General features: G+C 37.2%; 1 protein-coding gene across 5 annotated transcripts in view; it reads left to right on the plus strand.

Moving 5' to 3' along the window:
- The window catches only part of MMS22L (MMS22 like, DNA repair protein), a 105815-nt gene that overhangs the window by 23207 nt on the left and 61295 nt on the right, over positions 1–21313 (plus strand). For all 5 annotated transcript variants that reach the window (XR_013814041.1, XM_079781505.1, XM_079781508.1 and 2 more), the window contains exons 11-14: positions 3327–3389; positions 6143–6262; positions 9377–9600; positions 12208–12711. Coding sequence is in view for 4 of the 5 variants with exons in the window: in XM_079781505.1 (XP_079637631.1) it covers positions 3327–3389; positions 6143–6262; positions 9377–9600; positions 12208–12711 (911 nt within the window). In the remaining variant the exon portion in view is untranslated. The remainder of the gene's footprint in view (positions 1–3326; positions 3390–6142; positions 6263–9376; positions 9601–12207; positions 12712–21313) is intronic.

Consider the following 21313-nt stretch of genomic DNA (forward strand, 5'->3'; position numbering starts at 1 on the left):
TAGTTGTATGACCTTCAGTGAATTACTTAAAACTTTCTGGGCCTTTGTTTCCTCATTTAGAGATCATGGGAATGGATTTTTGAAAGATTCCCTCTATTTCTAAAATCTGTAAGATTGCCAGAAGGAAAGCATATTTCTCCAGACCTACCTGTGAGGTTTTTTAAATCCAGATTTCTGGTTCTTAACTCTGGAGGTCCTGACATGTTTCTTGTTGACAGATTTTCTTCTTTTTGGAATATCAAACAGAGTCAGCTGTGAAATCTTCATGGAATCTGAGGGGCAGTTAGTGTTGACATTGTGTCAGAGAAATGGAAAGGGCCTCACGAAGTCCTCTAGATGATCCCCCTAGTAAAAGGCTTGTTAAGGGGATCTCAAGATAAAGTAGAGTCAGAAAGTGCTCTGAGAAGTTCACACAGCTTGGTATCAATGCATTTAAAAATTCTACCATACATTGAACAAGGTCAATAGAATGAACTTCTTAGAGAAGAATTGTATGTCCTTTGTTTCTGTACCTGAGTCTTTACCATGCTGATACACAGTAAATATTCAATAAATGTTAACATTTACCATTACTATAGTATCACTTTTATAGAGTATGTTTGTGGAGTAATAATGTTTCCCATCTTTTAATTACTAGAATATTAGAACAACATTAAAGAACTCAAAGACTTACCTATAATTCTAAGGTCTTTACTTAGCTTTTTCATTTCAATATGGACTGTGAAATTATTTGGTGTGGCCCTGCCAAGGCATTAGGAGTGAGTTAATTAAATGTTTGACCAAATATAGCAGGGTAATTTTTAAGTTGATAATTTTGTATGGCCCGAGAATGATGTTATAAATATCCAAATGACCCTTGGCAGAAAAATGGTTCCCCATCTCTGAACTAAAGAATTATCTAGGGTGAGAGGATGATATGAAGTAATAATGGTTAGTCATATGTTCTGCAGCAAAGAAATACCTCTGGTCTTGTGTTAAATATAGAGTTGTTTTCAGTTTTAAATGTGAACCATTTTGCCCTGAAGATGAATGTGAAATCCTTTACATTTTAAATAGGTTTCAATATAGTTAATTTTTTTATTTTAAAAGTTACTGTAAATGGACTTTCGCTATATGTGGATTTAAATCACAAAACTTGCCAAGTGTTTAATATAGGCCTATAAGGAAATTTGGTATCTCACTTCTCATACTAGAGGCTTTCAGTTTTCTTGTATTTCTGTTTTTCATGCTTTTTTTTCAACCTGGATGAGAGTATGCTATCCTCTTACAATCCAAATCATCTGTTTTAAAAGCAAATATAATTTACTGAGAAAAAATACCTTTGAGCATTGTAAGCTTCAGTTTAACAGAATTACCCCTTGCTCATAACATAGTATAGTCAGTCAGTCCAGCTGATGCTTTTCTTTGAAACATCTGAAATGATGAGCAGATAAAAGGTGTGAAATGTAACTTTAAAATGAGAGTTATACCAAGTTACCTAGTTCACTGGAAGTGGAGGGTGGGGGCTCTTTTACATTTCTGGTTCGTGGACATATCACCTAGGCCAGTGGTCGGCAAACCGCGGCTCATGAGCAAAAAATTTGGCTCTCAAAAGAAATTTCAATTGTCGTACTGTTGATATTTGGCTCTGTTGACTAATGAGTTTGCCGACCACTGACCTAGGCCGAAGTTCAAGTTGGTGTTTAGTTTTGATAGTGGGCTAAGAAATGTAAAACACAGTCCCAAATCCATGACTCCCTACTTTTGTTTTTTCCTCAGTGGAGTTATGTATAACTTAGTATACAGAAAAATATGCTGTAGCTGTTGAAAGTTAAGTTTTTCTATGGAAGAAATATCGGTATTTTGAGACATTCTCTTATTCAGATGATTTTGGCATGATATAGTTGCCATTCTTTCCTCTGAATTATAGCTTATTTTTGTTTTAGAGTATAACCACAATATTGATCCATAGAGTTGAAATTCTTTGGACAAAAATTACACTCCTTTATAATTCATGTGATTCAAATGCCTTGATAGAACATAATAATTGAAATATACTCATTCACACTATCAAATTGTGAAGCTAAAAACATCAACCCTGTCATGTTCCTGCCTGTTTGGGACTAGTGATACTGTTTTCTTAGTACAGAATGATAGAAAAGTAAATTGCTCAAAGCTGGGGGAAGGCTTGTTAGAAAAAGAAAATCAGTTGCTGATAACTTGGTATAATGGAAGGAACACTGGCTTTGGAGCCAGACCAACTTGGATTTGAGATATTTATATATATATGATCTTTCTGAGACTTAAATTGTGTTATCGTTGAAATGGGTAAGGTTTTCCTGAGGAAGTAATAATGTAAAGACCCTCCTTTTTGAGAACCTTTTAGGGCCAACTACTAAGCTTGAGGGGACAGTCCTTAAGGCTGCTCTCGTTTCTGACACCAACTGCAAGCTCAGGAATTCCCAAAACTATATCATTTACTTGGACTTACAGAACTTACTGAATGCTATTATACTCACAGCTATGGTTGTTACAGGGAAAGGATTTAAATTAAAATTAGCCAAGGGTACATAATGCAGAGATCAAGGAAGTACCAGATGGGGAGTTTCTGTTTTCCTCTCCCCCTGGAATCAAGACATGCTAGTTAGTCTCCTGGCATCACTGTTGCAGTGTACAGACTGAGTGTCAGTGGACTTAGTATCCTAGGAGAGGTCTGCAGGCTTTTTTGTTGGAAACGTGGAGTCCCTTTCAGTTTCTAGCCTTTGTGAAATATTTTGGCTCTGAGAAAGTTCTTTCTGGCTCTCTTCTTACTTCGGAGAATCTTGTAGATAGTTGATGTTTCTAGTAAATGACCATTACCTAAATAAGAGCACTGTGTAAATTTTTTCTTTATTTTCTGTAAATTTTTTAGTTACTTGTTTACTGGAGTAGACTGTCTTGAGGTTGTTATGCATAAAATGAAGGAAAAATTCTCTGGTGAGTAAAGTACCAGAGGAAGGAAGAACACTCAGGGAATAAAAACTCCAAAAAAATAAATAAATAAAAGCTTTTTTTTTTTTTCCCTGTTAGATTACATCTGATAGCAAAAATTAAATATTTGTTAAAATATAATTTTATAGAGGAACCACTGTTTAATGAAACGACTTACAAGGACTCTATTGAATTGGAATAGTTGTAAATTTTTCTACTGAGTCTCAACTAACTCTGCCCAAGTAATTTTAGACATTCAAGAAGTTGTAGTGAGGTCTGATGTTGGACAGAATATTTGTACTTCACACTATATCATAATTTTAATTTATAATTATAAGTTACTACTTTTGATGCAATAATATTTTCTCCCTTCCTAGAGACAAATGGAATCAAATTGGAATTTTGTAGAAGAACTGCTGAAAAGGTCCATCAATGTACAGGTATGTACTCACTTAAAATGAGACGATTTGTAGGCTTTGCTAAATTTTTATGTTACAGAATTTATTTGTAAGGACCAAGCAAACTTAACATGATTTAAATAACATACTTAGTTTACTTACTAATAACCTGTGATAGAAATCATCATTCTTTATCAATGAAGTATCAACATATAATAGTTCCTATTAGTGACTATCCTTTGAAGGTTTTTTAGTTTTAACACTGAGTTGCCCGTTAAAGGACAAAGATAATTATCCTAGTTGGTGACTTGGACAAAATGTATTTAAGAAAAGTAGTAGATGCTTCAAAACTCTAAGCCATTTCTTGACTGTATAATATCAAGTCTAGGAAACACGATGAGGGAGATAGCCAGTGGCATTGGAAATTCAGCTCTGTTCTCATCACAGCAGGAAGGGGACTTGCCTTGCTGAGCAATTTGTCTTACAGGCCTGAATCATACTCTAGCTGATAAGGTCCTAGTTTTTGAGCCTTCATTTCATACCTTATCATTTTTCTTTCTGCAGAGCTGTTAATGTAGTGCTTTGTGGCCCACAGGTCAGATTTGACCTCCTTTTAAAATAGTTTTAAATGTGCTGTTCATCACATCTTTAAACATACTGTATTGTAGTTCTATACAGTTTTGTCATACAAATTATTTATGTAAGAGTTTAAAGAAAAATTTTAGTAAAGAATTTTTTAAATTTGGGAAATAGATTACTTTTCGGTTAAAAATAAAGATTGTTAAAACTTGAAAAGGAATAACAAGAAAATATGGTAGTAAAAGATTGCTATATACATAGCACTCACACAACACACAGACATATGCACACACATTTATTTTATAGCCATATCTTTGAGAATCATTTTAATAGCTTGACATTTTCTTTTCTCTGTTATCTGTTAACTCTTAATATTTTTAGGTGAAACATATAAGTGCATTTAGTTATAAATTTTCTAAGTATGAGCTAAGATTTCTAGGTTAGAAATCCAAAGACCTTTACATACTTCAGTTGTATCAGAAACAAAAGAGCTATTATCCCAATTATTATAAAAGTTTTTGTTTATATTTATTTTTTCTGTCATTTTAATTGGCTTTATTCTTTGTTGTTTTTAAGAATATACTGACTTAGTAACTCAAGGTTTCTTGCATGTATTTTTTACTTCAAGAATAGGGAATCACTAAAAATGGTCATTGTTTTTTACAAAAGCTGTTAATCCAATCTTAATGCCTTAGCATAGGTTAGAAACCTCATAAGCTTACTTTCAGCTCTAACAGCATTCCTTAAAAGGCTGTAAAGGTTCATATGGATAAAAATCCATTTACCTATAGTGGTCAGGGACAGCAGGAGAATTTATCATCATCTTTTTTCCATAGAAAAGTTCTTTCTCCTGCTGCACTTCCTAAAAGTTTAAAATATATATACTCTGCCAATCCTCTGGTTTTTAAACGAGCAATTCTTAGCCTGGCCGAGGTGGGTCAGTGATTGAGCGTTGACCTATGAACCAGGTCACGGTTCCATCCCAGGTCATGGCACATGCCCGGGTTGCAAGCTCGATCCCCAGTAGGGGTGTGGAGGAGGCAGCCAATCAAAGATTCTCTCTCATTCATGTTTCTCTCTCTTTCTCCCTCTCCCTTCCTCTCTGAAATAAAAAAAAAAAAAAAAAAATTTTTTTTTAAAGAGCAATTCTTGTATTCTTACAAAGAATTTTACCTAGCCTGGTTGATGTGGCTCAGTGGTTGAGCATCATCCCATAAACCAAGTGGTAAGGGGTTTGATTTCCTGTCAGGGCACATGCCCAGGTTGCAGGTTTGATCCCCAGCAGGGGGCGTGCAGGAGGCAGCTGATTGATGTTTCTCTCTCATCAATGTTTCTCTCTCCCTCTCCCTTCCTCTCTCTCTAAAAATCAATAAAAACATTTTTTTAAAAGAATTTGACCTAGTACTTAAGTATGATCTTGGGATTTGTGTACATCTTAATTATTAAATCATTTTTGTTACCTCTTTCTGGTTTGGGTTTCTTTTCCAATCTCTGGGTTTCCTACACCAATCATGAAAGACCTATTGTAATCTATAGTAATAAAAGGGTAATATGCTAATTAGACCGGACATCCTTCAGGACGAAACCGGGGCTGGAGAGAAGCTGCCTGGGTCCCGGGTGCCTGCCGGCCCCGGAGGGAAGTATGGGTCCTGTGCTGGAGCAAAGTCAGTGCTGGCTGCTGGGGGAAGGAAGGCCTACTCTTGCACAAATTTTCATGCATCTGGCCTCTAGTTTTTAAATTGAGTTAAAAATAAAATTCAGTTATATAATTTCCATGAACCGAATATATTAACCTTTTGCACTCGGATGTCGAGTGTGACTCGACACGGTTAGCATCGGTAGCCGCTCTTTTTATACTCTTTGAATGTATCAATAATTTGAAATATAAAAAAATCCAAATAAATAAGTTTGTATGAAAAGAAACTCCAGTTTTTTATTCTACTGCCACGCTTTGTAAAATCTGGGGTATTTAAAAAATTAAATCCCGAGTAGAATAAAGGAATTGAGAAAAAAGCAAGCAAGTGCAAAGGGTTAATAGTCACTAAAGCATTTTTAGACATATACCTTTCTGACTTAGACTTTCTGGTCTGAAGATAATAGTGGGTATGATTTGGTGATATGTATTCATATTCTTTTTAGAAGCAGGTATCATGTAATAATAATATTCATGTTGCTATAGTCCATTTACTTCTTCACAATTTAAGTTTATTTTTTAGGATGGTATACTAGAAGAGCAATTACGAATGTATCTTCACTGTTGTTTGACACTTTGTGATTTCTGGGAGCCAAACATTACAATTGTCACCATTCTATGGGAATATTATAGTAAGAACCTGGTGAGTAAACAATATGAATTTGTACCAGGAATTTGAAGAATTTGTTCATGATATTTGAGGAATATTTTTATGGCTTAATTATGAATAGTTACAGATTTTTCTTAAATAGTTAATTTTTCAAAGTAGATAAGAATAGCTCAAGAATAATTTTATCTTTCACAAACATTATCTAGAGCATTGTCATAAGGGAACAGAGCATTTGGTGTCTCTTTTCTTAAGAGTGACAGTAAGCAAAGTAGCTGAAATTACAAAATCCGCCATTATTAACCAGTATACCAGAAAGATGTTTTTTTTAAATCCTTATTTATAAGTATTTTTTTAATAACTGGATTGTTTGCAACACATTGAACAATTAACGCTGTCCTGACTAATATGCAGTCTTGGCATTTGAGTAACCTATACGCTATTTGGACAAAATTGATAATACCGTGGAACTCCAGAAAAGGGAGTATCTGATCCAGTGTATGGACTTTTGGAAGACTTTATGAAGTCATCATTTTAAACTTGGCCTAGGGAATGAGTGGAATTTTCCAAATACGGAAGTAAAAGAGCATCCAGGCAAAAAGAAAGTATGAACAAATGTATGGAGATATGAAAAAAAATATGTTTATACCAGGTTTAAGAGTTCTGAGTGCTGGGTCTGAGATAACTGTGGAGAGAGAGAGGAAATCAGGACACTAGAGAGAAGGTAGTCAGGGGCTAGAGTATGAAGATACCATCCAGTTGAATTGTAATTTATTTTGGAGATATTAGAGAGCAAGAATGTGGCATACTAAGTATGTGTTTGAGAGTTTTTCTGAAAAATGGTGTAAATGAATTGGGGGCGGGTAAGTTATTAGTCCATTGTAGTAATGTATGCAAATAATGCAGTAAGAGACCTAAAATACAGATAATTGATTTAGAAAGGAGAGGATAAATTTTGAAGATAAAAATTTGAAAGATATACTTAGAGGATTTAGTTACCTGTAGTGTGTGCAGAGATTTGGAATGTTTGGTTTTCTGGATAAATAAATAGTGAACCCCTCAAGACAGAAAATAGAAATGGAATATTTATAAGTAAATTATAACTTTGGGTTGTACATAATGGAGCTTAATAAAAATGAGAAAAAAAAACTTTCTCTGAAGCATGATGAATTGAATGACTGAATCTAGTTCTGAGGCAGAATGTGTAAAAGGTGAGTCTAGGTTAGTATTTTGTCATAACTGAAAGGAAAAGGTATCAAAGTAAACTGGAGTCATGTCAAAAGCACACAGGAGCCAGCTTGAGGAGCTCTCATTACCCAGCGCTGGGTAAATTTGGGCATAAGAAAGAGTAATAACTGCTATGTATTAAAACATATCAAATACATTTAAAACCTTGAGTTTACGATGCTTTAGAAACATTCTGGAGAACAAAAAAGCCCTCATTCTGAAAACTGTAAATAAAGGAAAATGTTATATATATATATATATATATATATATATATATATATATATATATATATATATATACACACACACACACACACACACACATACACACACACACACACACACATACACACATATATATATATATTTTCTTTTAATATGTTTTTATTGATTTCAGAGAGGAAGGGAGAAGGATAGAGAGATAGAAACATCAATAATGAGAGAGAATCATTGATCGGCTGCCTCCTGCATGCCCCCCACTGGGGATTTAGCCAAGGAGTGATAGAATTAGTAAATCACTATTTTGTCCATCTGATGAAATACAGCATCTGGGCAGTGGTCATCAATGGCTGCTGAAACTGTTAATTACTAGTAAAGGGCTGGAAGGGATCACTAAAGTGGACAGACCAGGCTGACAGTGTGATCAGTCTTAGCATCAACAAGAATAGGCAGAACCTATGTGCCTTTTTACTAACTGCAATAGGAAGTACCTACTATTACCAGTGAAAGATTCTTAAAAAATTTGACGTGATCTAATCCTCTAGATACAGCCACCAATTCACAGAAAAGATAGGGGATACAAGAATACATTAAATGACACTAGGGAGATACAAGTGGCTAAGTTCAGAATATAGGAAATTATACACAGTAAATGATCCTATATAATAAAGAGGTAATATGCAAATTGACCATCACTCCAACACACAATATGGCTGCCCTCGCAAGATGGCCAGCAGGGGAGGGCAGTTGGGAGGGACCACGCCTGCAAGGGAGGGCAGTTGGGAACAATCAGGCCTGCAGGGGAGAGCAGTTAGGGGTGACTGGGCTGGCAGGGGAGGGCAGTTGGGGGGAGGGGGGGACCAGGCCTGCAGGGGAGGGCAGTTGGGGGGAACCAGGCCTGCAGGGGAGGGTAGTTGAGGGCGACCAGGTCGGCAGGGGAGGGTAGTTAGGGGTGACCGGGCCACCAGGGGAGGGCAGTTGGGGGCAATCAGACCGGTAGGGGAGGGCAGTTGGGGCAATCAGACCGGCAGGGGAGTGGTTAGGGGATGATTGGGCTGGCAGGCAGAAGCGGTTAGGGGCAATCAGGCAGGCAGGCAGGCAGGCGATTGTTTGGGAGCCAGCAGTCCTGGATTGTGAGAGGGATATCCGATTGCCTGTTTAGAAACATCAATAATGAGAGAGAATCATTGATCGGTTGCCTTCTGCACGCCCCCCACTGGGGATTTAGCCAAGGAGTGATAGCTTTATTAAGCTCCATTATGTACAATGGGCAGTTGAACATCTCTCAAGGGGTCCCAGATTGGAGAGGGTGCAGGCTGGGCTGAGGGACACACCCCCCCAATGCACGAATTTTGTGCACCAGGCCTCTAGTTGGATATAAAAATAAATGGTATGACCAAAGATTGGGAAACTTACAGAATAAAAGAGCTTTACATCAACCAAATGCAATGTACGGATCCTGTTTGAATCCTAACTTGGACAAACCAATTCTTAAAAAGACATTTTGGGGGATAATCCAGGAATTTGAATATTCCTTCATGTTCTGTGCTTTCATGGAATTTTTATTTTGGGGGGATATGTGGTAATGGCTGTGTAATTTTTGTGATTAAGATGAGTCAGACGTTTAATGAGCTAATTGGGATTTGCAGCTTTCCATTTTGATTTACTCAGACTTAATTACTTGTTTTCTTTTTTGGCTTTTAGAATAGTTCTTTCAGTATTTCTTGGCTTCCTTTGAAAGGCCTTACAAATATTAAGTCACCCTTGTCTATGCTAGAAATGGTGAAGACCTGCTGTTGTGATAAACAAGATTACAACCTTTGTAAATCCAGAAGTAGTTATACCATTTTCCTTTGCATTTTGGCAAAAGTCGTTAAGAAAGCCATGAAGAACAATGGTCCTCATCTTTGGAAACAAGTCAAAGGAAGGTGTGTACCATATTTTTCTTTATCATGTTCACTTGTATATTTGGAGAAGTGTTACTGTTTGTATTTTTTAAGTTAACTTGTGCTTGGAGATCTTTATAGTTCACACACTTAAAATGTATTTCTTAATATAGGACAGCAAAATACGGAGCTGTTTGAGCCTGCCAATTTTTTATAGTAAGGAACAAAATAGTATCTGTAACTCGTGGAGGATTTTAGTTTCTTATTTATTTCATCAGTCCTAAAAATTGAAATTTCATATACTATATGCAAGGATATTAGAGAACTGCTGTTTTTGTTTTTACTTAACAGAATTAATTATAATGTTATTATATAACTCATTGCTTCTATTTTATTAAAAACGCATTGCATACAAAAATAAAAACTGTCTCCAAATCGTACATTGCAAATAATAGATTCAGTCTCTAAATTCTGTGTTCTTTTGTGTCCCAAAACTTTGCATTCTTGAATGAAAACTAACCAGAGCCTAGTAGAACCAAATAACTAATGTTTTCTTTTGGGGCGTGTGCCCAGTTTTAATTTCTGCTGTGGTAAAATAAACTTTTGGTCACATTTCATGTACTCTTTTTTTTAGAGTTTTGCATGTTACATGAGTATGACTTTTGTCTTCCCGTGTACTATTTCCTTTGCCTGCTGGCCCTTTTTCAAGCTCTCTTTGTGCACACACTGCCATCTACCACTTCCTCACCTTGTAGGGTAGGAGTTCTCACAACAGAATACTTCTTATTCAAGGTATGGACTTCTCAAAAATCACTAAATGAAATTCCTACTTGATTTTCACAATGAATGATTCTTGCAAGGTTATAGTGATATAGTTTGGATTTTTTAATTTAGATTATACTTTTTTAATGGAAGCTTCTTTGTTAAACCGCTAGTAATTATGTAGCTCGGACAGTAGTTTTTCCCTTTGTTGTGTTTGTTAGTTTGTTTTTGAACCTTAATTCATTTTATAGAATACACTAGAGGCCCAGTGCACGAAATTTGTGCACAGGTAGGGTCCTTAGGCCTGGCCAGTGATCAGGGCCAATCTGGGGCAATCGGCAGGATGTTCGGGGGGGCCCCTGCTCGCACCCACCTTGGTTGGCCTGGTGCCGCCTGCTTGCTGGCCCTGTCCTTCGCCGCCACTGCTGGTCAGGGCCTGCAGGCTGGGGCAGCTCCTGCGTTGAGCATCTGCCCCCAGGTGGTGAGTGCACGTCATACCAACCGGTCATTCCGCCAGTCGTTCTGCCATTAGGTCAATTTGAATATTAGGGTTTTATATAAATAGATAATTCTCAGAGCTTTATTGCTAAAAGGAATCTTTGGAATTCATTCAATAACAAGTCTCTTTATTAGGAAACCAGAGGCCCAGTGCACGAATTCGTTTATTGGTGGGGTTCAGCTGGCCTGCCCGATGGGAGGCCATTGGGGACAGGGCTGGCAGGGGTGAGGACCCACGGGCGGTTTGCCGGCCAGCCCCCGCCCCCAATTGGGGTGAGGGGCTTGCTCGAGGGTGGGGCCAGCTGGGATGAGGGGCCGCGGGCAGTCCGGTCATTCTTCTATTCGGTCAATTTGCATATCACCCTTTTATTATATAGGAATAGGATATTGTATACCAAGCACTATAGTTGGTGTGATGGAAGTTTTAAACTTAATTAAACAGATCTTTATTTTCATAATATAATATCAGTTTTATTATTTACAAACTAGAAGCCCATTGCACGAAATTAATGCACTGGTAGGATCCCTAGCAGCTGACAGCTGGGTACGCCCTCCCTTCCCGCGGCCAGCCCCGCCCGCTGGTCGAACTCTTGGACAACTCCTGGTCGAGGGGATAATTTGCATACTACACTTTTATTATATAGGATAAACATTTAACCACTCTTGAACATTAATCATTTCTATCTTGACTTTACTAATTATAGAAGCTACAAAACTTAACAGTTTGTAAGTAGGATTCAACATGAATGATTTTTTTTCTAATCCCTTAATTGTTGAAAGAAAAGGCTATCAGTTATTAAAATTATATTAAGTAGTGTTGATGAGATTTTTAAATGGCTAGTCTTAGACATTTTAATAGGAACAATTTCTTTTTGTGAGTAGGTAAAAATAATTGTTCTAGCACTGAATTGTCTTAAGGTGTGTATATATATATATATATATAGCAAGTCTTTGTGAGAGGTAGAGTGAGAAAAGATTTAAGGAAAATTGTTATATAAAATTACCCTATTAGGATTTTTGTAAAGCACATCAAATTGTACTTAAAAGATGATATATTTTCTTATTTGTCAATAAAAATTTTGAAGGGAGGGTGATGGGGGACTAAAAAGAAGTTATGTACTCTATGCAAAGAATATTTCTACTGTACTTTGACAACACCCTGAATCCTTTGATTCACTTATAGGTGATCTGCTACATCATTGAAAAATTGAAAGGTCGGGGTATTCTGTTCATTTGTTTTCTAGGTAAACAAAGTGATATGGCAGCATTGTAATGAATTAGCCAAAAATTTATGGTAATGAGACTCATGATATTGAATGAAATGTTATTTTAAAAGATGAATTTTTGTGAATAAAAAGGTTTAATAAAACCAATTTTTATGTTTTACAGAATATATTCTAAATTCCATCAAAAAAGAATGGAAGAACTAACTGTAGTTGGTCTGCAGAACTTTTTCAACCTTTTTCTACTGTTAGCAGCTATTTCAGAGGTAGAAGATGTAGCAAGTCGTGTTTTAGACCTGCTGAATTTCCTCAAGCCTGCCTTGAAAACATCACCTCTCATTTGGAAGGGTCAGGCAGCTTTCCTCTTAATGTATACCCAGAAAAATCTGGACATTGGTGTTTTGGCTGAAAAATTTTCAGATGCTTTCCAGGCAAAAGCAAGGGAGTTCTTGTTATCTAAGAATGATGAAATGGGACAAAGACAGACTCTCTGGACACTTCTTTCCATCTATATTGATGGAGTTCAAGAAGTATTTGAGACAAGCCATTGTATGCATCCCTCCCATGAAAAACTGCTTAGTGATGGATTCAGTATGCTTTTGCCAGCTTGTCAAGAACCTGAACTTAGGACGGTATTGCACTTTCTACAAGCTGTTCTGGCTAGAATCAGGTATGTTTTCTAGTAATGTGCTTACTTATTAATTTGTTTAATATTGTCACCTGTGTTGATTCTATATTAAAGTTCTTTTTTGACCTTATCATGAAGTCCAAATGTAGAGAAAGGAGTTGGTTTTATTACTACATTGGCATAAATCAGTAGTTTTCAAACTGTTCTTTTAACAGTAGTTCTTTAAGAGAAAGCTTATGTGCAAACACATTAAACTTGGAGCAGCTCTAGTATAGTCCCAGAGCTATGCCTTTTCACCTCTCCTTTCCTTTCTCTTTCTCCTAAAAGAGTGTTATTACCTAGAGGTATGTTTCAGGTATTCTAAGCAAGACCTGAGCTCAAATCTGAAGTGGCTTTTACTGAAACATATGTAATTTATTGCCCATATGATTTCGGCCACATTGTACCATTAAAAAAAGTAAGTTTCTTTAAATATTTTGCTACACAGTTAATAGCCTCAACTGCCTCAAACACTCACAACTAAAACAATTCTGAGATTAAGATGGGATTGTTGTATTTGTAATGCCAATCACCTATACAAAACTTAAGTTTTAAGATCCACTTAAATTATACAAATGTGCAAATGCACTCAGATCTGCACAGTAAGAGAACAGTGGTAATGAAATATATTTTCTTTAAGGCCTTTTTTACATAGCACTTTTATCTTTGAAGTACATGTTCTTAACAAATTAGATGCTACCACTCATTGTAGTTAGTCACTGTCTCTGAAAAGTTATGTAAAAGTTATGTATAGAAATACTTTATTTTTTAAAGTATGTCTGAAGTTAATGAACAGACTGCTTTCCTCTTCCTAAGACCACATTACAAAAGTAGCATCTGTTTTTCAATGGTACTAAGCTTGACAACATTTCTAAATTATGGAAATTTATTTATTGCCAGTTTTATTGTATTTACTTAATGTTGGTCTGTGTGTTCATACTGATTAATCCACATGTTTTCATTCCTTATTAGATTTTATGCAGCATTACTGTTTATCTGCACTCATCAGTTTAGGTTCTAAAGGTTTATCCAGAGTTCTTGATCAGACAGTCACCCCCTTATCCCCCAGTGTCAGATATATTAAAGTGACAGTCTTAAAGCTTTCAAATTTTTGGACAGATGGATGGATGGAAAGTAAATGAATAAGCAACTTTATAAGAAGAAGCTTTTACTAATTCTGGATCTTCTCTATGAACTGTTTGTTTTTAGTCTAGTAGAGTTTATTAAACATACTTTCCCAAATGTCAAATTCATTTTGTTTGTACAATTTTTAAGTAAGTGGTAAGTAGTATTTCCCTGTGTTTCCTGGACAAAATTATAAAATTTGTACCACTATTTCTGGCACCATTATTGCTTTATTTATATTTGTCTGAATATATAAAACAGGTAGGAAGAGGATTTACTGGCCTAAACCATCCTGGTGATGAGGAACCGGTCATTCTGCCAGTCGTTCTGCCATTAGGTCAATTTGAATATTAGGGTTTTATATAAATAGATAATTCTCAGCCTCTGGCTGAGGCTTGGGCTCTGGGCAGGGACCCCCAGCTGGCTCCGATCGCCTACAAGGGACCCCAGCTGGCTCCGCTCACTTGACTCCACCCCCAGCCAAGGCCTAAAGCCTCTGTTTGAGGCTCGGGCCCTGGCCAGGGACCCCCAGCTGGCTCTGATCGCTCTGCTCCGCCCCCAATCAAGGCCTCAAGCTTTGGCTGAGGGTTGGGCCCTGGGCAGGGACCCCCAGCTGGCTCCAATCACCTCAGGGGACCCCAGCTGGCTCCGATTGCCTGCTGGGGACCCCCAGCTGGCTCCGCTCTTCCCCTTTGATCTTCGGCTCCAATCGCCCAGCTCCGACCATGGCCGCTCTCCAAGACTGCAGCCATCTTGGTTGGGTGTATTTGCATATTCGCTTCTGTTGGATGGTGGGCGTGGCTTGTGAGTGTAGCTGAGTGATGATTTGCATATTACTCTTTTATAGGATTGGTAAAAGAAAAAAATATGAGGTATAAGGTGACAAGTAAAAATTCCTTTTCCCACCTTTACTCCTATATTTTCAACTAAAGGTGAATTTGTCCCAAAGGAGACATTTCGCAGTGTCTGAAGGTTTTGATTGTCACACCTGGAGGCTGAGGGTTTGCTACTAGTATTGCCTAGTACCTAATGGGTAGAGATCAGGGATATTGCTAAACATCCCACAATGCATAGGACAGAACACACAACCAGCCTCAGTGGTACTGAGGTTGAAAACATTCATTGAGTTCTACTCCACAAAAGTAAAATGGTTTCTTATAGAACTTTCCAGATTTTTTTCTCATTTATAGGCTTAAAACACAAAAGGGATAATCTTTGTTCTTCAACCTCTTCACTTAGTATTTCCTCATTAGCTTTCCATGTGAGTATATGAAGCCTAATTTTTTTAGTGGCTGCTTTAGTATCTTATTATATGGATATACTAAACTTTATTTAACCAATCCCCAAATAATGGATATTTATATTGTTTAACATTTTATGTTATTAGAAACACAGTTTTGTTTATACATCTTTATACATGCATTTTCTGTGTACTTGGAAAGTATATCTGTAGATCAATTCCTAAGCGTAAATTGCATTTTAAATGTGGATGGATATTACCAGATTCCCTACAAAAATTTTTTGCACCAGTTTTCACTCTTCCTAATAGTGTAAAAAGAAAGTATTCTTCCTCATTTTTATTAGTGTATGGAGTATATTTAGAAAGCATGCATTCTAAGATATTAAATACAGGAGTCTGCTAAAAATGTTAATGGAAACTTGGTGATAGGAGAATCAAAGTTTGAAGAGGCTTTCGAAATGTAAATACAAAGAAAGTAATAAAATGGGAAATTAGTTTAAAAAATTTCATTTTCATTTACTAATTTCTTTTTGTCTTTAACCTCCTAATTGGAACTTGGTTGTTCATTCTTCAAAAGTGGTAACTAGAAACACAAGAATAATTCTTGCATTCTTTAAAGATGTTCAATTTACAAATACTATCTCATTCATTTCTTGACCAACCATATCATCCCTTTTCATAGATGAAATGAAAACTTGGAGACTTTTTATGACTTCCCTAAAATAAGGCCATTAAGTTTCAGAATTGGCAATCTGACCTAACCCACTATACCACAGCCACCTTCTTATACCATCCGTATAATAGCTCACAAATAACCAAACAGAAATTAATCATACCACTACATTTGTTTAAAAATTAAGAGATAATTATATGAATGAAATCTGTAAAATGTTGCAAACCTGAAAGTATTACCACTACTCATATAAAATAGGTTTACAATTGTGAGTACACAAACACAGTTTACTTTTGTATTATTATTATTATTTATTGTATTACTAGAGGCCCGGTGCACGAAATTTGTGCACTGGGAAGGAGGGGGCGGGAGAAAGAGGGGGTGCGGAGAGGGTCCCTCAGCCCAGCCTGCGCCCTCTCACAGTCTGGGAGCCCTCGGGGGATGTCCGACTGCACAGAGGCGGGAAAGGCTCCCGCCACCGCTGCTGCGCTTGCCAGCCATGAGCCCGGCTCAGGGCTTCTGGCTGAGTGGCACTCTCCCTATGGGAGCACACTGACCACCAGGGGGCAGCTCCTGCATTGAGTGTTTGCCCCCTGGTGGTCAGTGAGCGTCATAGTAACCAGTCGTTCTGCCGTTCCATCTGCATATTAGCCTTTTATTATATAGGATAGAATTTTTCATATGATCTATTGTAAATCTATTTTTGTTCCAACATGTATACTTCTGAGTGTTTTGCCTCTTATTTTTGCTACTAAAAAAAGGGTGGTTGCTTATCGGGGAACGTTAATTACTATGTTTTCATAATTTTGCAAGTTGCATATTTTTTTTACTGAGTCATTAGTTGGAAAAAATCAGAGAGGGATGTGGACACAAGTAAATCACATGTTATATATAATAATTTATCTTTGGTTTATTAGCACTATTATAACCATCTAGCTTTCACTTTTTGTAATAAAAACAAATATTTGCTCTTTAAATTTAATTTCATAGAAATCCTTTATCATTAAAGGAGTGTTGGAAAATATTGCTTACAAGTATCTTGGAAGCTATAAAGCATCTCTGTTAATCCATGGGGATCACTATTCAGAAGTACTGAGGTGTAGGAATCAAGACGACATAATGAAGAGTGTCAGTTATATAAGGTAAAAGTAAGTTTACATTCATGTTAGGAGTATCTTTTAACTAGAACGGGCTTGAGTTTATAGTTTGCTGTCATATTGAGCCGGGGGCAAGGAGTATGATGTTGATCTTTAAGACTAACCTATGAAAAAAAAGATGTTTATGTTGATATTGCCTAATTCCTTGCACAAATGTTTATTTTTGTTTTTTATGCTGTTCAACTGTGATTGAAAACAATTGCTGTAAATGCATATCAAATCATGTATAACATTCATTGTCAGAATTGCAGATTGATTTTAACAGAAGGAAGTATGAGGTCAGTGTGTGAATAAGAGTGGTCAAGTAGTGTGCAGGTCTTTATTAATGCTGTCACAGTTTAGGCACTGTCATCTTTTAAATTTCTGAAGCTATGTAGTAATTTGCACACAGTTCTTCAATGAGACTAATTATAATATACTAGTAGCCCGGCACATGGATGAGTAGCTCGCTGCCCCTTGCCTCAGCTGGCCTGGTGACTCACCTCCGCTCATAACTCTCCGCCCTCCTGTAGCTCTGCTCACCGCTTGTAGCCAGTAGCTTGCTGCCGCCCTCCTTAGCTCCCCCCGCCCCCTCCCTCCCATAGCTTGCTGCCTTGCCCCCTCCTGTAGCTCTCTGCAGCCCACTTGTAGCTCACTGCCCCACCCTCCTGCTGATCCGTGATCCGGTTGTTACGCAGTTGGTCGTTACATTTAATGGCATAACAACCATTTGCATATTATGTCTTTATTATATAGGATAATAAGAGGGGCTGTGACTTACACAGTTTAATTTTATTCCATCAATCTTTAGCACTTCCAAGGTAGATATTGTCAAGGCAGACTTCCTTTCAGTTTGGAATCATTTGGGGAAAGGCCCCAGAGATCATTCAGGATTATTTACCTTAAAGGAAAGAAGGAAGGATGGGAGACAGAGAGGGGAAACAGGAGAAAAAGTCCTTCAGGTATATGATCATAGATATGTGTTCCTAATTTCTTCACCCAAATCAGGAGCCTCATTGAAGATCTTTCCATGGGAGTCTTTTCAGTATGCTATTAAATTATTACTCTTAATATTATTAGAAAGTACAAAAACAGTTTGGATATTTGTAAAGCATAGATTTCCCCCCCTTTTTAAAGTTAAGAACACAGCTAAATTCTTTGAATTTTGATTTAGACAGGGAAGATGGGTTACATAGATTGATGATATTTATTCCAGGCTGCATCCCTGACAAGGGAAAGAATGAAATACTTTACCTTAGCAATCTCTTCTGTTTTCAAATTCAGGTGGGAATAGGTACCAGTCCTTGCATAAATATGTGTGCAAGATGTGTGAGTCTGTATGTTGAACAGGGTAATAGTTTTATAACTGTATGACAGAGAAATTACAGGTAGGCAGGGACTAAGATCACTGATTAAGGGAGAAGCGGCTCCCTCTAGGCTGTTAAGAAATAATAACTTCATATGCCACTTTCCGCTAACTGGAGCTGATGGCTCACCAGAGCATTCTTTATTGCTGATTAAGTAGCATTATGAAAATACTGACTTGGTTATGTTAACTAAATGCCTCTGTGTGTAGAACTTCGAATGTCAAATAGTTTTAGCAGTCATCTTTAACATTTCACATTACCTTTCTGGAATCATATTTCTAGTTCTCACTTGCTGTTATTTGAGGTTAATGTAAAAATGCCAGTCTTTCATTTGTGGAGTTAGGTGTAGCCAAAAGCTTTTCTTTAATTATATCCATTCATGCTGCTATAGTTAAGGGTCTGTCAGCATTTCCATTATAAACCTCCATTTTCAAGGTTTTATAACACAGCTATGAAAATTAGCTTTGGGCAAAAACTTGACATACAAGGTCTCATGAAATTCTCCCTCTTCCCCATCCCCCTTTTTCATTTTTACTGAAATAAGGGTGAGTGATTTCAAAATGCCTTTGGCATCTGCAAATATCATTTGGAGTTTAAAAAGAAACAATAAATTTTCAGGCTTTGTATCTATTTGTTCTACCACTTAAAGGGGGTTGTGGACTTATGAATTAAAGCCAAATGGATATTGATCAACTGATAACCTATTTTGTACTAAACAGGAGTCTAGTTTCAAAGAAATCTAAAGGCAGTTGAAACTTACCTAAAATGTTAAATGTTGAGGCTAAGAAATAGTTCAAAAGGAATTACCTTTTTTTGATACTCTATTTACTCAAGTACAACTTCTTAAAAGATTAAAACTCTTTTTCCAGGCTCCAAAATACACTTTGAAAATAAATATATTTTTAAATCCCTTTTTTTCTTTTCCCTTGAGCCTACAAGGTCATCTGTTTGTTATATATTTGTTTTGACATTTGGGATGGGTGTGTGTGAGAGTATGCATGCATAAATATCTGTTTATTATTTCTCTCAAATATTTTCCATGTTCTGTAGTTTTGGTTATTTTAACCTTTATTGTATGGTATAATTTATTCAAGACAAAAATTTTTTTTAACATCTTCAGTGAGAGAACTGGGGGTTGTCTAAGTAGGGAAAGAGGTGTAGTACAAAAGGAAGTAGTCTTGTGAGGGTCTGCTCTATGCCAAATAATTTACATGATTTTTCAGGAAAAATGGAAAGGAAAGTCTTGACAGCATGCATGCCTTTTCCTTCTTTTGTTATTGGATGCACTATTAGTATGAATGGGTTACAGCTTTTAATTATTGAAGAATAGTTTACTATAATACAAATTTGAAACTGGATAGGATTTTTTTTTAAATAATTCAATTGTGAGTTATTTGCATATAGTTTTTTTAGTATATCCCAGATTGTACATGCTCATGTGCAGTTTCTTTATCATCTATATCTTACATAATAAAAAGGTAATATTTAAATTACCATCACTCCGCTACGCCCATGATTGGGCCAGCGGGAGACACAGGGGGCGGGACTCGGGGTGGCTGGGGTGGTGATTGGGCCGGCAGGACGCTGAGCTCGCGTTGCCAGCAGCGACACGAGCTCAGCGTCTGCGCCATGGCTGTGCTGCAGCACAGACAGGCCTCTGGGGTAGCGAGCCGGCGTTTTGGAGGTTTGGAGGCGGCGGGGGGTGGACGGGCGGCGCGGCTCCCCGGGGAGGAGTCTGGCGGCAGTTGGGCCGCAGGAGCACGTGGCAGCCCCAGCCTTCCTGGGCGGGAGGCAAAGGCAAGACCCTGGCCTGGGCTCCGGCCGCAGGAGGACCACGCCCCCGCCCCGCCTTGCCCTAGGAGCCCAGGGACTTCGGAGCTGCCGACCAGCGGACAGACAGCTTACACGTGCATGATTAAATCATGCACTGGGCTTCTAGTATGAATATAAAATGAAAACTTCCACTACTTCTTCATGCTAGTTACATAGGAGTTCTTTGGTAGCTGTACTTCGATAGTGGCTACTATGGTGGAAAGCAGATCTCTCAGATAGCACTGACTTCGAGGATGCACCTATCCAGAATGTGGATTATAACTTCTCAAATGCATGCTTGTTTTCTTTATTTACTGCTTTTTTATTTTATGTGAACAATATTATTCTTTATTCAAACTTACCTTGAAATGTATGCTTGTCCCTGTGTCCCTAGTCTTGAATATTCTTTCTTCCCTTTGAATTTTTTTTAACACTTTCTAATGGCCTTTATTGCTTTCTACATCATGTTGTGATTGTTTTTTACAGAAGATAAATTTATTTTTTAAATTTATCTTATTGTTGAAGCATTACAGCTGTCCCCATGTCTCCCTCTCCCCCCACCCCCCATTGACCCTCTCTGTTTCACCCCTCCCCCTCTCAAAGCTTTCTCAGCACTATGATCTGAGTCCATGGAGAAGATGCATATTTATTAAATAAATTATAATTTAACAAATCCAGCTAATATTTATGAGTGCCTACTAAGGTAGCAGGCATTGTAGGCACTTGGGGTACATCAGTGAACCAGTTAAATGCAGCATATCTGGAATTCACTCATGCATTTATTATATGAAAGATATATTGAGAAAATAGAGCAGGGTACTTACTTAGATGAATGTTCATTCCAAACATACATCTTCACCATTTCAAAAGTATTTTACTATTTCAGTTACTCAGCATTATTTGATAATGATTTATACTTGTTACTAAATTTTAGCTGCTTATCCAACAGTTCTAGCCAATATTCACATGAAAATATACAACAGTATCTGTGCAGCCAGGCTATAGGTTTAATGCATAATCCGAGTTTCACGGCATGTTTATTGCCTCCTAAGGATTACTGGGCAGAAGGGACCTCCAGAGAGATGCCAGGAGTCCATTCTTCTCAATTAATTGAAAGATTTGGTATTATTGAAAGATAAAACTCATGCCTACTCTAGCTGAAAAAATTTGGACCATTTTTATTATTTTATTTCACCAATTCAGTAGTTATCACCAGACTGTTCTCCCATTGAAATATGGCAACACATGGAGT

The sequence above is a fragment of the Cnephaeus nilssonii genome (genome assembly GCF_951640355.1).
Source record: "Cnephaeus nilssonii genome assembly, chromosome: 9".
NCBI classification, from domain to species: domain Eukaryota; kingdom Metazoa; phylum Chordata; class Mammalia; order Chiroptera; family Vespertilionidae; genus Cnephaeus; species Cnephaeus nilssonii.